General features: G+C 56.4%; 1 protein-coding gene and 1 long non-coding RNA gene across 2 annotated transcripts in view; one reads left to right on the top strand and one right to left on the bottom strand.

The window, feature by feature from the left end:
- Window positions 1–17,330, top strand: part of LOC310650467 — a 376,544-nt gene that overhangs the window by 44,227 nt on the left and 314,987 nt on the right. The window lies entirely within an intron of this gene.
- LOC310650482 (GTPase IMAP family member 8-like) lies at window positions 282–16,237 on the bottom strand (the record flags this gene model as incomplete). Its single annotated transcript, XM_083380031.1, has 7 exons — window positions 282–925; window positions 3,071–3,098; window positions 3,707–4,383; window positions 4,709–4,736; window positions 14,762–14,998; window positions 15,451–16,082; window positions 16,219–16,237. 7 exons carry the CDS (start codon window positions 16,235–16,237, stop codon window positions 282–284), a joined length of 2,265 nt encoding a protein of 754 aa, XP_083236157.1.

Below are 17,330 nucleotides of genomic sequence, written 5' to 3'. Positions count from 1 at the left end.
AGACCAGGTCCCATTTTATTTCCCTGTTTGTACAGAACCCAGCAGAAACTTCAGAAGAGGAGAAAGCCCCCTCCCCAAATTACCTAGAACTCCCCCCCCAACAACAGAGGTGCTTCTGTGTCCCTCTTGTAGCTAGGTCCCCTCCCTTGTTCTCCCCCCGCTTCTCTGCCTTCCTGTCCCACCCACCCGTTGGGGTCTCCCAGAGAGGAGGGACCCCTTGCTCTCCTATAAACGGGCAGACAGAGCACCGCCCTCGCCCAGTTCGACTCTTCCATTTGATTCTACTCTATGACACGCTGATCCCGTACCTTGGGCACCTTAGGCGGCCGGATGACGTAGTGTCTTCCCCTGTTCTCCGAAACAACTATCTGCACCATCTTCATCAGCTCCGAGACCTGCGCCTGGCAGTCGGCTCCAGCGGCCTTGTTATTGAAGCCACAGATGCGGTTTCCGCACCGCTGGATCAAGTCCCGCAGATTGTGGTTGTTAGACGTTCGGACGTATTCCTTCAGGGATTCCCCTCTCAAATCCTCCACACAAGTGAAGAGGACAATGGTGTGCCTGGCGGACTCGTCCCCTAACTTATCCCGGACACCCTTTGCAGCTATCACATCTTCGGCGGTAAAGCGTCCCACCTGGGTCACAAAGATCAGAGCATGGGGGCCAGGCTGGGAGAGTTCGATACAAGCCTTGATCTCATTTTGCACAATCTCACTGTGGTTTTTAGAATCGAAAATGTCGGGTGTGTCGACCACGGAGACCTTAGTGTTCTGCCAGGTTCCCTGCCCCCTTTGGCACTTCAGGGTGGTGGCCTTTGGCTGCAGGATGGACTCAAACACCGGCCGGCCGAGGATGGTGTTGCCTGTGGCACTCTTCCCGCCTCCGGTCTTCCCCACCAGGATCAACCGGAATTCGGTGACCTCCCCTGTGAGTTTGGAAGACGACGTTACACAAAGGAATCGAGATATTTCTCACAACATGGGGTGTCATTGAACAGGCTGGAAATGGGGACAAGTTTGGGAAAGAGTCACCCCTGCCCAGAAGTGGTTCAGTGATATTTTCATATGAATCTCCCGGAGTTGCTAAAATGGGCTACACCGTTGTGCAGATTCCCGCAACTTGTGAATCCCACTTTTGCAGATGTCCCAATAGAGCCACTGTGTCCATCCGCCACGAGTAAAGCCGGAGCCAAGCCAATTGTGACAGAGCTGTAAGGAGGCTCAGGGCTGCTGGTGTGTGCTGCGTGGCGATGAGCCCAGGCCAGGGTACGGCCTTCATATTGGAAGGGACGTTGGAGGTCTTCTAGTCCGACCCCCTGCTCAACAGCCTCTACTGCACCACCATGATTGCTGGTGGCACAGTGGGTAGAATGCAGCATTGCAGGCCAACTGTCAACGCTGCAAACATTGGATGTTTTTACTCTGACAATATAAGAGGCAGCCTTTTCCTTTAAACTGTTTTGCTTCAAATTAAATGAAGCTGGGGGGCAGGAGGAGAATGCTAACCCGGTTGTTTTAATAAGATAAGGAATGGCACAGCTATAAAAAGGAATTGAAGCTTTGCATGTTAAAGTAATTGGAGAATGTGATTTATGACATTTAAATTAAGGGAGGGAATTATGTTTGATACGATGTGTTCAGGGGAGGAGAATTCAGATTCTGGCATCCATCCATGAGTGCCGATGCTTCATTCACATTATTATAGACTTTTTAGAATAAACAATGCCTGGATGTTCTTTGATCTCTCTCATTAGTCGGAACCATGACAGCAAACTCTGCCCCCCTGCCAGGAGTTCGATGCTGACCGGCTCAAGGTTGACTCAGCTTTTCTGTCCTTCCGTGGTTGCTAAAATGGTGGGGGGCCAATAAGGTGACTTTGTAAACTGCTCTGAGGTACTGTGAAGCCATAGATAAGTGCTATTGCTATTGCTAAGGGAGGTGGAAGGTATGAGCCTAGGGGTGTGTGTGTCAGAATCCGATTAAAGTCAAAGGGAAACGTTCAAGGGCAGGGGTGACAAACTGCCGGCCCGCAAGCTGGACGCATCATCCGGAAGCTGCGCCCACCCCATTGCCGGCAATGGCAAACCAGTCCCAATACGTCTCACGACTTCACGGGACGTCGCGAGTTTGACATGCCTGGTTTAGGGGAACCTGGTGTGGAAGGAGAAAGACCAGCGAGAACTTGTTGGAGAAGGGAAATACTTGCAGTGACCAAGTGGCGGGACGGGTAGAATAGGTGGGCGAGGTATTGCAGTGTCCTTGTGGTCAGTCACAAGTGCAAATGACCATTGGGGCGCTGCAGGGACTGTAATTTCAGGATCTGATCTTAAGGAACTTTTGGGGGGGGAATCCACCATACTGTAAAAGCTGTTAAGACAGGGGTCCCCAACCCCTCGTCCCTGAACCGCCACTGGTCCACAACATGGCGGCAAACCGGGCCACGCAAATAAGCAAAGCACACAAAACCAGCACACACCCCGGTCCGCAGAAAAACCCCTCTTCAGGGAACCAGTCCCTGGTACCCAAATGTTTGGGGGCCGCTATGCTAAGAGACGCATCCTACGTCACGGTCTCCCTGCTGCCATCACTTCCTATCGCCATTTCTTCCCGTTCTCCATCCGTAGAATGAAGAGAAGCATCAATCGCGGGATGTGTGCTGGTGCGTGCGTGCCTCATCCAGACTGATCCTTAGTTTGTGTTTGACTCTAGGTTCAGGCGGCACCTAGTCTGCCTCAAGGTCAGGGTATAAGGGGGGAGGAGGAGGAGGAGGAAGAGGAGGAGGAAGAGGAATAGGGGTCCTCGGCTTTCCTCTGAGCTGAGTGGTTTGCTTGCAGTTGTTTCATGACCCAATGTAGGTAACATGAGGAGTGCTAGCGAGGAGTGGCAGCCCCTCCAAATAGTGGAATCCTGCTATCGTGTCCCCCACCCCACCCCCGCCATTCCTTCTTTTCTCTAGACTGGTCAAACCCCAATTCCTGCACCCGTTCTTCCGATGTTTGAGCTTCCAGCCCCGTAATCTACTTTGTTGCGCTTCGGCCCCTCCAAACGCCAGACGTGGCCTCCTCACTTACCCGGCTTGGCCTCCTCATCTGGGGCTGCCTGGAAGAGTGGAAAGGAAACGCGGGTCAGACAGGCTTCTCGACTCCCAGAGGCCTCGGCGTGTCCAGTGGGGCAGGGAGCCAGCTGCCACCCCGTTCAAGCCTAGGAACCGAGGCTTGGTCCCCCACCCCATTCAAGGCATCGCCCAGAAGCTGCTCTGGAGCCCCCCCCCCCCGGTTCGCACCAGTTCGGCAGAACCGGTAGCTAATTTTTTGTTGCTCAGGCCCAGAATGGACTTCCGGAAGCGGCTTCCACACCGAGAACCGGTTGTTCACATATTTGAATCCCACCACTGCCCCCAGCTAACGGGGGGGAGGGGAGGGGTTCAGATGTTCTGAAGGGACAAAGGAAGGGAATAAAGGAGGGGCAAGGGACAGCAGGGGACACAGGTGGAGGAGCAAAAGGGGAAGTAGAGCTAGGGGACCCCTTTCTTGGGGGGGCATTGCATGCTCTCCACCCATTAACCTCCCTTCTCCCTCCCCGATTGCCTGTCCTAACATGAGTGCCTCGGCTGTCCCACCCACCCATTGGGATCTCCCAGAGAGGAGGGACCCCTTGTTCTCGTGTAAATGGAGCCACTCCACCGGATGCCCAGAAAGAGCACTCACTGCCCTTGCCCAGTTCCACGCTGCCATTGGATTCTGCTCTACGACGTGCTCATCCTGTACCTTGGGCAACTGGTACATCCAGTTGACGTAGTGTTTCCCCCCGTTCTCGAAAACGGTCTTCTGCACCATCGCCATCAGCTCCGAGACCTGCGCCTGCCACTCGCCTCCTGCGGCCTTGTTGTTGAAGCCACAGAAGCGGTTCCCGCACTGCCGGATCAGCTCCCGCAGATTGTGGTTGTTTGAATTTCGGGTGTAGTCCTGCAGGGATTCGCCTCTCAAATCTTCCACGCAGGTGAAGAGGACGATCGTGTACCTTGCCGACTCGGCCTCAAAGATATCCCGGACACGTTTTGCAGCTGTCACATCTTCGGAGGTGAAGCGCCCCACCTGGGTCACAAAGATCAGGGCGTGGGGGCCAGGCTGGGAGAGTTCGACGCAAGCCCTGATCTCATTTTGCACAATCTCACTGTGGTTTTCAGAATCGAAAATGTTGGGTGTGTCGACCACGGAGATCTTCCTGTCCCGCCATCTTCCTTGCCCCCTTTGGCACTTCAGGGTGGTGGTCTTCGGCTGCAGGAGGGACTCGAACACCGGCCGGCCGAGGATAGTGTTGCCTGTGGCGCTTTTCCCGCCTCCGGACTTTCCCACCAGGATCAGCCGGAGTTCACCGTCCTCCCCTGCAGAGTTTGGAAGACGACGTTACACAAAGGAATCGAGAGATTTCCCACGAGCCCACAGAACAGCGGGGACTGTGGAAGGAGGCCCATCCGTGGGCAAGAGACCCTCTCAGGGAGGGAGGCAGCTGTGCACAGGAGTGGGGAGGGGGGTCTCCGCAGAGGGGCCAAGGCATCCCCTCCTCTAGGCCGGCCAGCGAGGCTCTGGCTGTTCACTATGGGGAAGAGACCCATCTAGCGCAACTCTTCCTCTGAACTGGCATCAGCTCGCCGTCCCAAGTGGCTGTCATGTTGCCCTCCCCTCACAATTTGTGTCCCCCTCGCTTACCCGGGCTGATCTTTTCCTCCATAGTTCCCTGGAAGAGTGGAAAGGAAAAAACACGGGTCAGACGTGACCCCGGCGTGTCCAGCGGGGCAGAGAGAGCCGGCTGCCCCCCCCTTCTTCAGACCCCGAAACCGCAGCCTGGTCCTCCGCCCCCATTCAAGGCTGCTCTGGAACATCCCCCCCAGCTAAGGGAGGGGGTCTGAGATGCTCTGAAGGGAGCCAGGAAGAAAGGAGGGGCAGGGAGGGAGGGGGAGCAGAAAGCAAGTGGAGGAAGGGGGAAGTAGGGCTGGGGGAGACCTCATTTGTTTGGGGGGGGCGTTGCATGCTTTAGCACCGGAGCTTTATTTTAACAAGTAGGGGACAGGACTGCTCTGGACCATCTTGGGGGGGGGGTTTGCTGGATGGCTGTCCAGGCCCCCAAAGGGTCTCCCCTTTCCATAAGCCTCCACACGCCCCCCCTCCCCTTTGAGGACCCCCATCCCAGACTTACCCGGAATGTCGGCTGCTGGTTCATTCCTGGCTGCTGAAGCTGGCAGAGGGATTCGCTCCCCCCCCCACCCGGACTGTGGGGAAGGAAAGAGAAGATGGGGGGGGGAGATAGACACTCTCTTTTGAACCGAGGGAGGGGCCCACGACCCTTTTCGGGCAGGGGAGGGGTAGGAAACACACACACACACACACACACACAGACACACACACACACCGGACTGTGGGGAAGGAAAGAGAAGATGGGGGGAGACCCCCTCTTTTGAACCGAGGGAGGGGCCCACGACCCTTTTCGGGCAGGGGGAGGAAATGGGGGGGCTGCCCCTCCCCTCCCACCTGTCCCAGCGATGCCTCGAAAAGGTGGGCATTCCTCCTTTGAGTCCCCTTGGGACCCCCCCACCCCCACCCCCACCCGCGATGCCTCCCCCAGGGGACCTGTGTGTGTGGGGAGCAGGGGGCAGGCTATGCCCCTCCCTCCGCTTTCAAGAGAGCCCAAAGCCCCCCACCCCAGGACCTTCTGCATCACCCCGTAAATGGAGGCGGGGGGGGGGCAATTCCACCTCCGCCCTCCCCACTCCCCCCAGCCCCACCGAAAAGGGGAGGCGAGCCAGCGGGAAATTAATTCCTGGAGGAGGGAAGGCGGGGTGGGGAGGGGGAGAGGAAGGGGAGGACGGGGGTCTCCTTTGCTCGGACGGTCCCACCCGGACCACCCCCTCGATTTTTTTTTTTTTTTGGGTGGGGGGCAGTGCCGCCTTTCCCTCCCTGCCCCTTTGCGCCTCCTCCCCCCCCCCCCCGGAAGATCAGAGGGAGGGGTCCTGGGAGGGGGTTGGACCCCCGAAAGACCCCCCCTCCCTCCCCCCACCTCTCCGAGAAGGGAAAAGGAAGGGGACCCCGACCCCCCCCTCACACACACACACACACACACCCGCGACGCGCCTGGGAAGCCTTGCGCCCTTCTTGCGCGGATCCCGGGAGGCTTTTTTTTCTCCCGGGGGGGGGAGGGATTTTCGGGGAGACGCAGGGAGCGGCGATTCCCGGGATCCTAGCTTGGGCCGTCGGGATCGGAGGGCCCGATCCTGGCCCCTCCCTTCTGCCCCCCCCAAAACTCCAGCTTCCCCCTGGGCGCCTGCCGCCTCCTCCCTGCCCCCGAAGACCCCTCCCCTCACCCGACCCTCCTCTCACCCCCCCACCCCCCCACCCCCGACTCAGCGCTTCTCCCTGGCCGGACCCCACCCCACCTCCCCTACTCCCCTGCCTTGCCGCGGAAGGACCCCCCCCCCCCTCCGGAGCCTCCGCCCCCTCCCCACCTGCGCTTTTGCGGAAGGACCCCCCTCCCCGGGTCTCCTCTGTCCCCCTCTTTCCTCCCCCCCACTTGGCTCAGCGCCTTCCCCCTGTTCGGATTCTCCCCCTCCCCGGCCTGGCCGGGAAAAAGACCCCCCCCCACCCTCCTCCCCACCCCCCACCCCCGGACCCCACCCCACCCCCCCTACTCCCCTGCCTTGCCGCGGAAGGACCCCTCCCGCCGGAGCCTGCGCCCCCTCCCCACCTGCGCTTTTGCGGAAGGACCCCCCCCCCTGGGTGTCCTCTGTCCCCCTCTTCCCCCCCCCCCCACTTGGCTCAGAGCCTTCCCCCCTCTTCGGATTCTCCCCCTCCCCGGCCTTCCCGGGAAAAAGACCCCCCCCCACCCGACCCTCCTCCCACCCACCCACCCACCCACCCCCGACTCAGCGCTTCTCCCTGGCCGGACCCCACCCCACCTCCCCTACTCCCCTACTCCCCTGCCTTGCCGCGGAAGGACCCCCCCCCTCCGGAGCCTGCGCCCCCTCCCCACCTGCGCTTTTGCGGAAGGACCCCCCCACGGGTCTCCTCTGTCCCCCTCTTTCCTCTCCCCCACTTGGCTCAGCGCCTCCCCCTGTTCGGATTCTCCCCCTCCCCGGCCTTCCCGGGAAAAAGACCCCCCCCACCCGACCCTCCTCCCACCCACCCACCCACCCACCCCCGACTCAGCGCTTCTCCCTGGCCGGACCCCACCCCTCCTCCCCTACTCCCCTGCCTTGCCGTGGAAGGACACCCGCCCCCCCCCCCAGGCGCCTCCGGCCCCCTCCCCACCTGCGCCCCCTCCTGCCGCCCCTCCCGCCGCCCCCCACCCCCCAAACTCCAGCTCAGTCAGTGCTTCCCACTTCGCAAGGACCCCCTGGGTCTCCTCTCTTCCCCCTCTTTCCCTCCTCCCCCCCCCCCCTTCGCTCAGCGCCTCCCCCTGTTCGGATTCCTTCCCCCTCCCCGGGGAAAAAGACCCCCCCCCCCGGCACCACCCCCACCCCCTGATCCTCCGGACTCAGCGCTTCTACTACCTGGGCAGGGTCCCCAGCCCACCTCCCCCTCCCCCACTCCCCTGCCTTGCCGTGGAAGGACCCCCCCCCCCCTCCCCGGAGCCTCCGACCGCCCTCCCCCCACTCGTCCTGCAGATGCCCACCCCCCTCCCTAACCTGCGCTGCTGCTGCTGCTGCTGCGGCGGGCAAACCTGCGCGCGATCCTCGTCTGGCTCTGGATCTGCGCCGCGGAAGATGACCAAGATACCTTTTTTTTTTTTTTTCCGGGGGGGGGGGCAGGGGCGGGGAAAAGGGGAGGAGACTCGGCCCGGGCCTGCCCCTTCCCCCCCCGCCCGCCCGCCGAAGGAGAAGGCAAGGGCCGTTTCACTTCGTACCTTCCCGCCTTGGGACCCCCCCCCCCCCTCCCGCCTCTCCCGGCCGCCTTGGGGGTTGCAGTGGAGCAGCCCACCCACCCAGCCCTGCTCGTTGCAAGGGGCACCCCCCCCCACCCCGTCAACAGCCAGAGACACCCCCCCCCCCCAGCCCCGACTTTCTTCTCCTCCTCCTTCCCACGACCCCCTCCTTCGGCTCCCTCCCTTCCCCCCCCCCCCCCAAAAAAAAAAGAAAAAAAAAAAAAAAAGGGACGAGGCCCGGAGCAGAAGCCAAATTCCAGCTGGGGGAGAGAATTATTTATTTCTTTATTTCATTACATTCATTACATTATGAATTTGGTCAATTGTATGTTACGCGTACTTTTTTTTAATGCAGAATATGATTATTATAACTATAACCCTGTATTTAGCTCGGGGGAAGTGCCGGGGGGGGGGGGGGGGAAAGTGGACGGGTTTGGGGTGGGGGGGGATTTGGGGATATATTGTAAAATCTTGTTTTTGTAAAACTCTTTAATAATAATAATAATAATAATAATAATAATAATAATAATAATAATAATAATAATAAAAGAATAGAATGAAGGAGTTGGAATAGAATCAGGAAGAGAGTTGGAAGGGAACTCGGAGGTCATCCAGTCCAGACCCCCTGCTCGTGCAGGAGACCCCTTACAGAATCATAGAATGACAGAGCTGGGAGGGACCCTGGAGGTCTTCTAGTCCAACCCCCTGCTCGTGCAGGAGACCCTTACAGAATCACAGAATGACAGAGCTGGGAGGGACCCTGGAGGTCATCTAGTCCAACCCCCTGCTCGTGCAGGAGACCCCTTACAGAATCATAGAATGACAGACCGGGGAGGAACCGTGGAGGTCATCTAGTCCAACCCCCTGCTCGTGCAGGAGACCCTTACAGAATCATAGAATGACAGAGCTGGGAGGGACCCTGGAGGTCATCTAGTCCAACCCCCTGCTCGTGCAGGAGACCCCTTACAGAATCATAGAATGACAGACCGGGGAGGAACCGTGGAGGTCATCTAGTCCAACCCCCTGCTCGTGCAGGAGACCCTTACAGAATCATAGAATGACAGAGCTGGGAGGGACCGTGGAGGTCTTCTAGTCCAACCGCCTGCTCAAGGAGGAGACCCTTGCAGAATGATAGAATGACAGAGCGGGGAGGAACCGTGGAGGTCATCTAGTCCAACCCCCTGCTCGTGCAGGAGACCCTTACAGAATCATAGAATGACAGAGCTGGGAGGGACCGTGGAGGTCTTCTACTCCAACCGCCTGCTCAAGGAGGAGACCCTTGCAGAATGATAGAATGACAGAGCGGGGAGGAACCGTGGAGGTCATCTAGTCCAACCCCCTGCTCGTGCAGGAGACCCTTACAGAATCATAGAATGACAGAGCTGGGAAGGACCATGGAGGTCATCTAGTCCAGCCCCCTGCTCGTGCAGGAGACCCCTTACAGAATCATAGAATGACAGAGCTGGGAGGGACCCTGGAGGTCATCTAGTCCAACCCCCTGCTCGTGCAGGAGACCCTTACAGAATGATAGAATGACAGAGCGGGGAGGAACCGTGGAGATCTTCTAGTCCAGCCCCCTGCTCAAGGAGGAGACCCTTGCAGAATGATAGAATGACAGAGCTGGAAGGGACCTTGGAGGCCATCTAGTCCAACCCCTGCTCAAGGAGGAGACCCTTGGAGAATGATAGAATGATAGAGTTGGAAGGGACCGTGGAGGTCTTCTAGTCCAGCCCCCTGCTCAAGCAGGAGACCCTTACAGAATCGACCTTGAAATAACAGACCTAACCTGGGGGTCCCTCAGAGGCTGCCTTTGCTGCAGTTGGTTCCCCAAATCTTACGGCCTCAATTGCTCCCGGGCTCGGATTTCAACTTCGCCTTATTTATTCCTCCTACATTGCGCTTGGGTGTATGGGTAGCGGAGTCCTTTGGGAAGGGACCCTGTGTCCTATTACACAACCTGGTTTGCGTCTGAGTTCCCCTTCTCCCTTCTCCTTTGTGTTTCTTATCCTTGGTTGGAACACAAACACACACAATCCCAACAGCCAAACTTTCTTTTCAAGATTCTTTCGGCTGATTGATGGAGAATCAGGCAGGATCTCTTGTTTCCACAGGACAGAAACAATGACATGTCACACTCACCCTGGCAATGTTTCCTGGTGCTGGATGGGGGGACGGGGTGTGTGTGTGTGTGTGTGTGTGTGTGTGTGTGTGTGTGTGGCAGATCAGGGCCTCTAAACCAGCCCCCCACCCCAGGCCGAATGAACTCTGGAGCGCCCTCGACAGCCGAGGGAAATAATCGATAAAGCAAGGAGTAAGATCCTCTGCACAAAACCGTCACGGCGAAGCGAAGATGGGCAAAGATTGTGAAAAACAAAGGACAGGCTGGACCATGACCCAGGCCCTGGGACCCCTCCCTCTTCTCTTGGCCACCCGCCAATCAACTTCGGAGAAATCACAAGGTTTCATCTTTGAGAAGCTCCAAAAGTGAAACCGGGCAACAGATCGACAGGTGGAGAGGCACACACCTTGTCCCTGGCTGAGCCGGGACAAAGTCCCAGGCGCGCCCGCATTTTATGGCCCTGTTTATACCTGGGATCCGTCAACGGCTCACCTGAAGGTCCACCGTTCCCAGCCTTCCTTTGGGTGGGGGGCGGGGGGGCTCCAGAGCTTTCCTAGGGCTGGTGGACCGTGGGGCCTCGGGACCCCCTCCCTCCCCTGCTGGCCACACGCCAATCATCTCCCCGCAGAAATCACAAAGGTTTGATCTTGGAGAAGCCAGAAAAAGGGAAACCGGGCAACAGATGACAGGTGGAGAGACAGGCCTTGTGACACACACACACACACACACCCGCAGCGCCCAGATGGCACCCAGATAAGGTCCCGGGTGCATTTTATGGCTTTGTTTATACCTGGGATATCAGGAACTGCTCACCTGTTTACGAAGGTTCCCTGTTGCCAGCCTTCTGGGGTGGGGTGAGGGGTGGGGTGGGGTGGGGGTCCAGGAGCTCTTCTAGGGCTGGTGGGGCTGCCTGGAACCCGGATTCGCACTTGGTCCATGGATTCCTTCCTCCCTGTTCGGTTATCCCACCCCCCTCTATGGAGTATGACTTAGGGCAGATGGGGGGGGGGAAATAAGGGCATCTAGAAGGGCCTAAAGGGGGTGGACGGAGGGCTGCATCCAGGCCGGCCTTGGGAAGGAAACCTTCTGATCTGAGGAAGGACACAAGGGGGGGGGGCAGCAAGGCCAAGGAGTCCGCCAGGCAATTGGGAGAACGGCATGTGGGGGGGGAGGGTAGAGGCAGAGCAGAAGGGGAGGGGCAGGACGGGGGTCTGAGCAAGGAGGTCAGGCCGGTCCTGGCTGAGGACTCAGCCGTGGGGGGAACGGCTCCAGGTGGGGCCACCTCCAGCCCCCCCCCCTCTTTGCAAAGGACTCCCGAAGCCCAGGCCTAAGGGGGACCCCAGAAGCCTCCGCTCGCTTCGGAAGGGAAACGGGTTGGGCTGTCTCTTCCTTCGAAGGAAACCCGTCAAGGGAAATCTCCCGTCTGGCCAGCCGGGAAAATCCTGCTCCCACGTTTTGGTTCCCCACACCACCAAAAAAAACAAAACACCCCAAAACGGTTGAGACTCCAGAAAGAGGGAGAATAGAAGAGCAACTGAGAGGATTTCGTTTGAAGAAGAACGGTTGCAGGATTGGGGTCTGGCCAGTCCAGAGAGAAGAAGGACTAAGGGGTGACTTGACAGCAGCATTCCAGTATTTTTTGGGGGGGGGGCAGGGCTGCCCCAAAGAATAGGGGGGGTTTTGCACCTATCCTCCAAAGCACCTGAAGGCAGGACGAGAAACAATGTTTGGAGAGAAGGAGAGAAGCAACCTGGAATTAAGGAGAAACTTCCTAACAGCGAGAAGAATGATGCCCTCGACGTGATGTCCCGTTGCCTGGAAGCGGTCCGGGTCTGGATGGGGAGGAACAGGCTTCAGCTCAACCCTGACAAGACTGAGTGGCTGTACCTGCCGGTATCTCAGGAAATTCAGATTATTCCATCTCTTACTATGGGGAGTGAGTTATTTACCCCCCCCCCCGTAGATAAGGCTCGCAACTTGGGTGTCCTCTTAGATTCACAGCTCTCCTTAGAAGATCGTATAGGAGCTGTGACTAGAAGGGCCTTCGCCCAGGTTCGTCTGGTGCGCCAGTTGCGGCCCTATCTGGACCGGGATGCCTTGCGTACAGTCACCCATGCGCTTGTGACCTCTCGTTTAGACTACTGCAATGCTCTCTACATGGGGCTGCCCTTGAGGACCACTCAGAAGCTTCAGCTGGTGCAGAGTGCAGCCGCATGAGTTCTGTGGAGGGTCTCCCGATACTCCCATGTTACACCTCTGCTCCGTGAGCTGCATTGGCTTCCAGTTGCCTTCCGGGTGAGATTCAAGGTGCTGGTGATGACATATAAAGCCCTACATGGCATGGGTCCAGATTACCTACAGGAGCACCTGCGGCCGGTGTCAACTTCCCTCCGTCCAGTGCGCTCCGACAGAGAGGGCCTCCTCAGGGTACCACCGGTCAGAGAATGTCAACTGGTGACCCCCAGGGGGAGGGCGTTCTCGGTGGGCGCACCAGTCCTTTGGAACCGCTTACCGGCTGAACTCCGGATGGCCCCCGACCTTCGCTCCTTCCGGCGTGATCTAAAAACTTATCTATTCGAACAAGCCAGCCTGGTCTGATGGGTTTGGGGTTTTAACACCGTTTTTAACTAATTTACTGCATCGGGCACAATCATTTAATTTTAAATCTTATATTCTGTATTCTTATTTTTATTGCCCTGTACACCGCCCTGAGTCCTTCGGGAGAAGGGCGGTATATAAATCAAATAAAGAAATAAAGAAATAAAGAAATAAATAAACAATTAACGAGAGGAACTGCTCACCACCGGAACTTATGGGTGCTCCATCACTGGACGCTTTTAAGAAGAGAAAAGGGACAGCCAACGTGTCTGAAAAGGTCTAGGATCTCCTGCCTGAGCGGAGCGTGGGACTAGGTGACCTCCAAGGTCCCTTCCAACTCTGTAATTCTGTAAGGGTCTCCTGCCTGAAGCAGGGGGTTGGACTAGATGACCTCCAAGGTCCCTTCCAACTCTGTGGTTCTGTAAGGGTCTCCTGCTTGAGCAGGGGGTGGGTCTAGATGACCTCCAAGGTCCCTTCCAACCCTGTCATTCTATGATTCTGTAAGGGTCTCCTGCTTGAGCAGGGGGTGGGACTAGATGACCTCCAAGGTCCCTTCCAACTTGGTTCTGTCCTGTTTCCCGCCCCCCCCCCCCGTTATTCTCTGTTTGGAGTGGGGGGGATGTCTCTGGCCGAAAGTCCTATAAATCCACCCTTCAATTCGGTGGTCCTCAAGGGCGTTGCCAGTATCCTATCAGGAGGGCCTCTGTAGTCCTTGGAGCCTTTCAGAGGTCAGAGGTGGAAAGCTTTCGGGGGGTGAGACCCTCCATTCTGACCCACCCATCGTGTAGATTCCCCCTCGTTCTCTGTACCCCTCCCGCTCTGCTTTGTGAGCACGTTGCTGCACGAACCCGGCTAGGCTGAAAAGAGACCGACCAGGCCATTGTCCCCCAAATCCCACCCTTCAAAACACAAGGCCTCATTCAGAAGCGAGGAGGAGATTTAATAAGAAGGTTTCAGGCTGAAACAGACATGATTGCCCTCGTGAGTCCCCATTAGCCATTGGAAGGCGCAATAGAAGAGTACAGAGATGGCCTTGCGGGAAATATGTCGCAGCTGTATAAGGAAAACGTGAAATCACCCCGGGAAAACAGGAACGGGTAAGCAAGAAACTCAAGGCTGCCTTGTCTTGATGTTCTTTGGTACCGTTAGGAAAACATGAATTCACCCCAGGAAAACAGGAACGGGTGAGCAAGAAGCTCAAGGCTGCCTTGTCTTGATGTTCTTTGGTGCCGTTAGGAAAACAGGAATTCACCCCAGGAAAACAGGAACGGGTGAGCAAGAAGCTCAAGGCTGCCTTGTCTTGATGTTCTTTGGTGCCGTTAGGAAAACATGAATTCAGGAAAACAGGAATGGGTGAGGAAGAAGCTCAAGGATGCCTTGTCTTGATGTTCTTTGGTGCCGTTAGGAAAACAGGAATTCACCCCAGGAAAACAGGAACGGGTGAGCAAGAAGCTCAAGGCTGCCTTGTCTTGATGTTCTTTGGTGCCATTAGGAAAACATGAATTCAGGAAAACAGGAATGGGTGAGGAAGAAGCTCAAGGATGCCTTGTCTTGATGTTCTTTGGTGCTGTTAGGAAAACATGAATTCACCCCAGGAAAACAGGAATGGGTGAGCAAGAAGCTCAAGGATGCCTTGCCTTGATGTTCTTTGGTGCCAGCGGGAATGAAGGGGAGACGCTTTCAGGATTCTGCTGCTGTCATTTATTCCAATAAATCTTGCCATACAGAAGGGACATTCCCCCTTCCAAAGTGGAAAGCTTTTGGGGGAGACCCTCCATTCTGACCCACCCCTCGGGTAGATTCCCCCTCGTTCCCTGTCCCCCTCTCGCTCTGCTTTGTGAGTGTGTTGCGAGGACCCGGCGAGGCAAGAGGGGACCGACCAGGCCATTCTCCCCCAAATCCCCCCTTCAAAACACACAGCCTCATTCATAAGCAAGGAGGAGATTTAATAAAAAGGCTTCAGGCTGAAACAGACATGATTTCCCTTGTGAGTCCCCATAAGCCATTGGAAGGCGGAATAGAAGAGTACAGGAACGGCCTTGCAGGAAATATGTGGCAGCTGTATAAGGAAAACATTAATTCACACCGGGAAAATGAGAACGGGTGAGAAAGAAGCTCAAGGATGCCTTGCCTTGATGTTCTTTGGTGCCAGTGGGAACGAAGGGGAAACGCTTTCAGGATTCTTCTGGTATTCTCTATATCGAATCAAGCCGAGCTTTAATATTTCTTGTGATGGCAGTTTCCTGGTCTGATCTACCTTGAAGGACTGATGGGTTGGAAGTGTCCTTCCAGAGGGACCTGGGTTCAGGATGGTGGAGATATAGGCTGTGGGGCCGGTTGAGGGCAGGATCTTCCTGGGCCCTGTCATCTGAAGGGAGAAATTGGGTTCTCGGGAAAAGGAATAGGCTCAGGGTGACTCCGCCATGAATCTCAGACTCGGCTTCTTGGGTGGTCTCCCAGCGAGGGCTAGATTAGAACTCTGAGCAGAAGAGGGGAAACGCAGGGCAGAGTGGCCTCCTTGGAGCAGAGGATCAAGTAGAGAGGCTTTCCAGTGTCCATTAGAGCAGAGGTCCCCAATCTTTTGGGCACCAGGGACCGGTTATGTGGAGAGAGATTTTTCTGCAGACCAGAGAGTGTGTGGTTTTGTGTGCTGCCTGCATCCTGCGGATGAGGCTTTGCTTGTTTTTTGCGGAAAGGTTGCTGGCATGCTGCGTCCCGGTACCAGGAACGCCAGGAGAAGCCACGTATTTGTTTGATGTTGTTTATGTCTGCCTTCGGCGTGTCTTCCGGTGTCCGTTAGAGAAGAGAACACCAGGAGACATTTTTCTCCTTATACTGCTCTTCGTCTTTCTTCATCATGGCTTCCGTGTAAAAATTAGCACCTTTGTTCTTCTGCACCAGCTCATCAATCATGGTCATCAATTCGGCCATCTGTTCCTCCCGTTCTTCTCCTTTGGCCTTGTTGTTGAAAGCCAGGTAGCGGTTCCCGCACTGGGCCAGTTGTGCCCGAAGAGCGGCGTCTCCCTTGGAGAGGAATTCCTCCAGGGATTGCCCTTCCAGGTCATCTTTCCGGGTGAACAAGGTGATCATGTAATTCTTGGCGTTCAAGCTGAAGATCTCATTGATCAGCTTGGCCACGTCTTTCTCCTCCTGGGAGAAACGGCCTGGACGCATCACCTGCAGAATGACGTGCGGGCCCGGGACGCACATGCTCACGCACTTCTTCACTTCGGCAGCTGTTACCCGCGCAGGGATCTCAGTGTCGAAAAAGCCCGGTGTGTCGACCACCACAATCCTCCGACCATTCGACCACGACTCCTCTTTCTGGCAAGTCTGTGTTATCGACTTAGAAGACATCCCAAAGTCAAAGATGTCGGCTCCTAGGATGGTGTTTCCCGTCGCGCTTTTCCCATTGCCGGTTTTGCCCACCAGGACGATCCTCCGTTCGGGCCCTGCAACGCAAAGGGGAGAGGAGACACAAAAGGGGACCTGGTCATCCACGTACAGCCATCATCACAGCCCGGCCTCCACCCAAGACAGTGAGCCCCCCCTTTCCACTCCATCCCACGGGGGAGGGCAAGACTTTACCTCGGATGTTTCCAGCCATTTCCTGAAGATTCACGCGGGAGAAAAATTCTCAAGGTTTCTGCGTGAAAAGAGAAACGGACTCAGCCAAAGGAGAGACTGGCCTTGCTCAGACGTTGTCAGGAACTCTGCTCCCCCCAAAATATACAGGCAGGAATTGGAGGGGGAGGTTCAAAAGAGCCCCCCCCCCCCGACATTGAGACAGAGTCATCCTGATCCCTCTCCGCCCCACCCTCTTTGTGGCTTCGGAAAAGGTGGGCACTGATCTCCAAACGGGATGCTTCAGCCGATCCGGCTGCAGTTCCAGCCCACCTCAACCAATCAATCAGAATAAAGCTGGAAGGGACCTCGGAGGTCATCTAGTCTAACCCCCTGCTCAAGCAGCAGGCCTTTGCAGCATCATTTATTGTATCATTTCTGTATTTATTGTATGTTATTGTTGTTAGCCGCCCTGAGTCCTTCGGGAGATAGGGCGGGATATAAGTCCCAATAATAAATAAATAAATAAATAAATAAATAAATAAATAAATAAATCATAGAAGGGCAGAGTTGGAAGGGACCTCGGAGGTCTCCTAGTCCGGCCCCCTGCACAAGCAGCAGACCTTTGCAGCATCATAGAAGGGCAGAGTTGGAAGGGACCTCGGAGGTCTTCTAGTCCAACCCTCCCCCTCCCTCAAGCAGGAGATCCTACACCATTTCTGATAGAATGGCTGTCCAGTCTCTTCTTGAAAGCTTCCAGGGATTGTGAAGCCCCCACAACATCTGTTAAGGCAACATCGATTGACTGTCCTCACAGTCAGAAAATCTCTCCTTATTTCTAGGTCGAATCTCTCCTCGATCGGTTTCCATCCCTTATTCCTCGTCTTGACTTCCGGAGCTTTGGAAAATAGGTGGGACCCTCTCCTCTCCGTGTAAAGGTAAAGGTTCCCCCGCACATACGTGCGTGCTAGTCGTTTCCGACTCTAGGGGCCGGTGCTCATCTCCGTTTCAAAGCCGAAGAGCCAGCGCTTGTCCGAGGACGTCTCCGTGGTCACGTGGCTGGCATGACTAGACGCCAAAGGCGCACGGAGCGCTCTTACCTTCCCACCGGAGCGGTCCCTATTTTTCTACTTGCA

The sequence above is a fragment of the Vipera ursinii genome, assembly GCF_947247035.1.
Source record: "Vipera ursinii genome assembly, contig: SUPER_Z_unloc_1, whole genome shotgun sequence".
NCBI classification, from domain to species: Eukaryota; Metazoa; Chordata; class Lepidosauria; order Squamata; family Viperidae; genus Vipera; species Vipera ursinii.
This window is presented reverse-complemented; position numbering and strand designations above follow the sequence as displayed.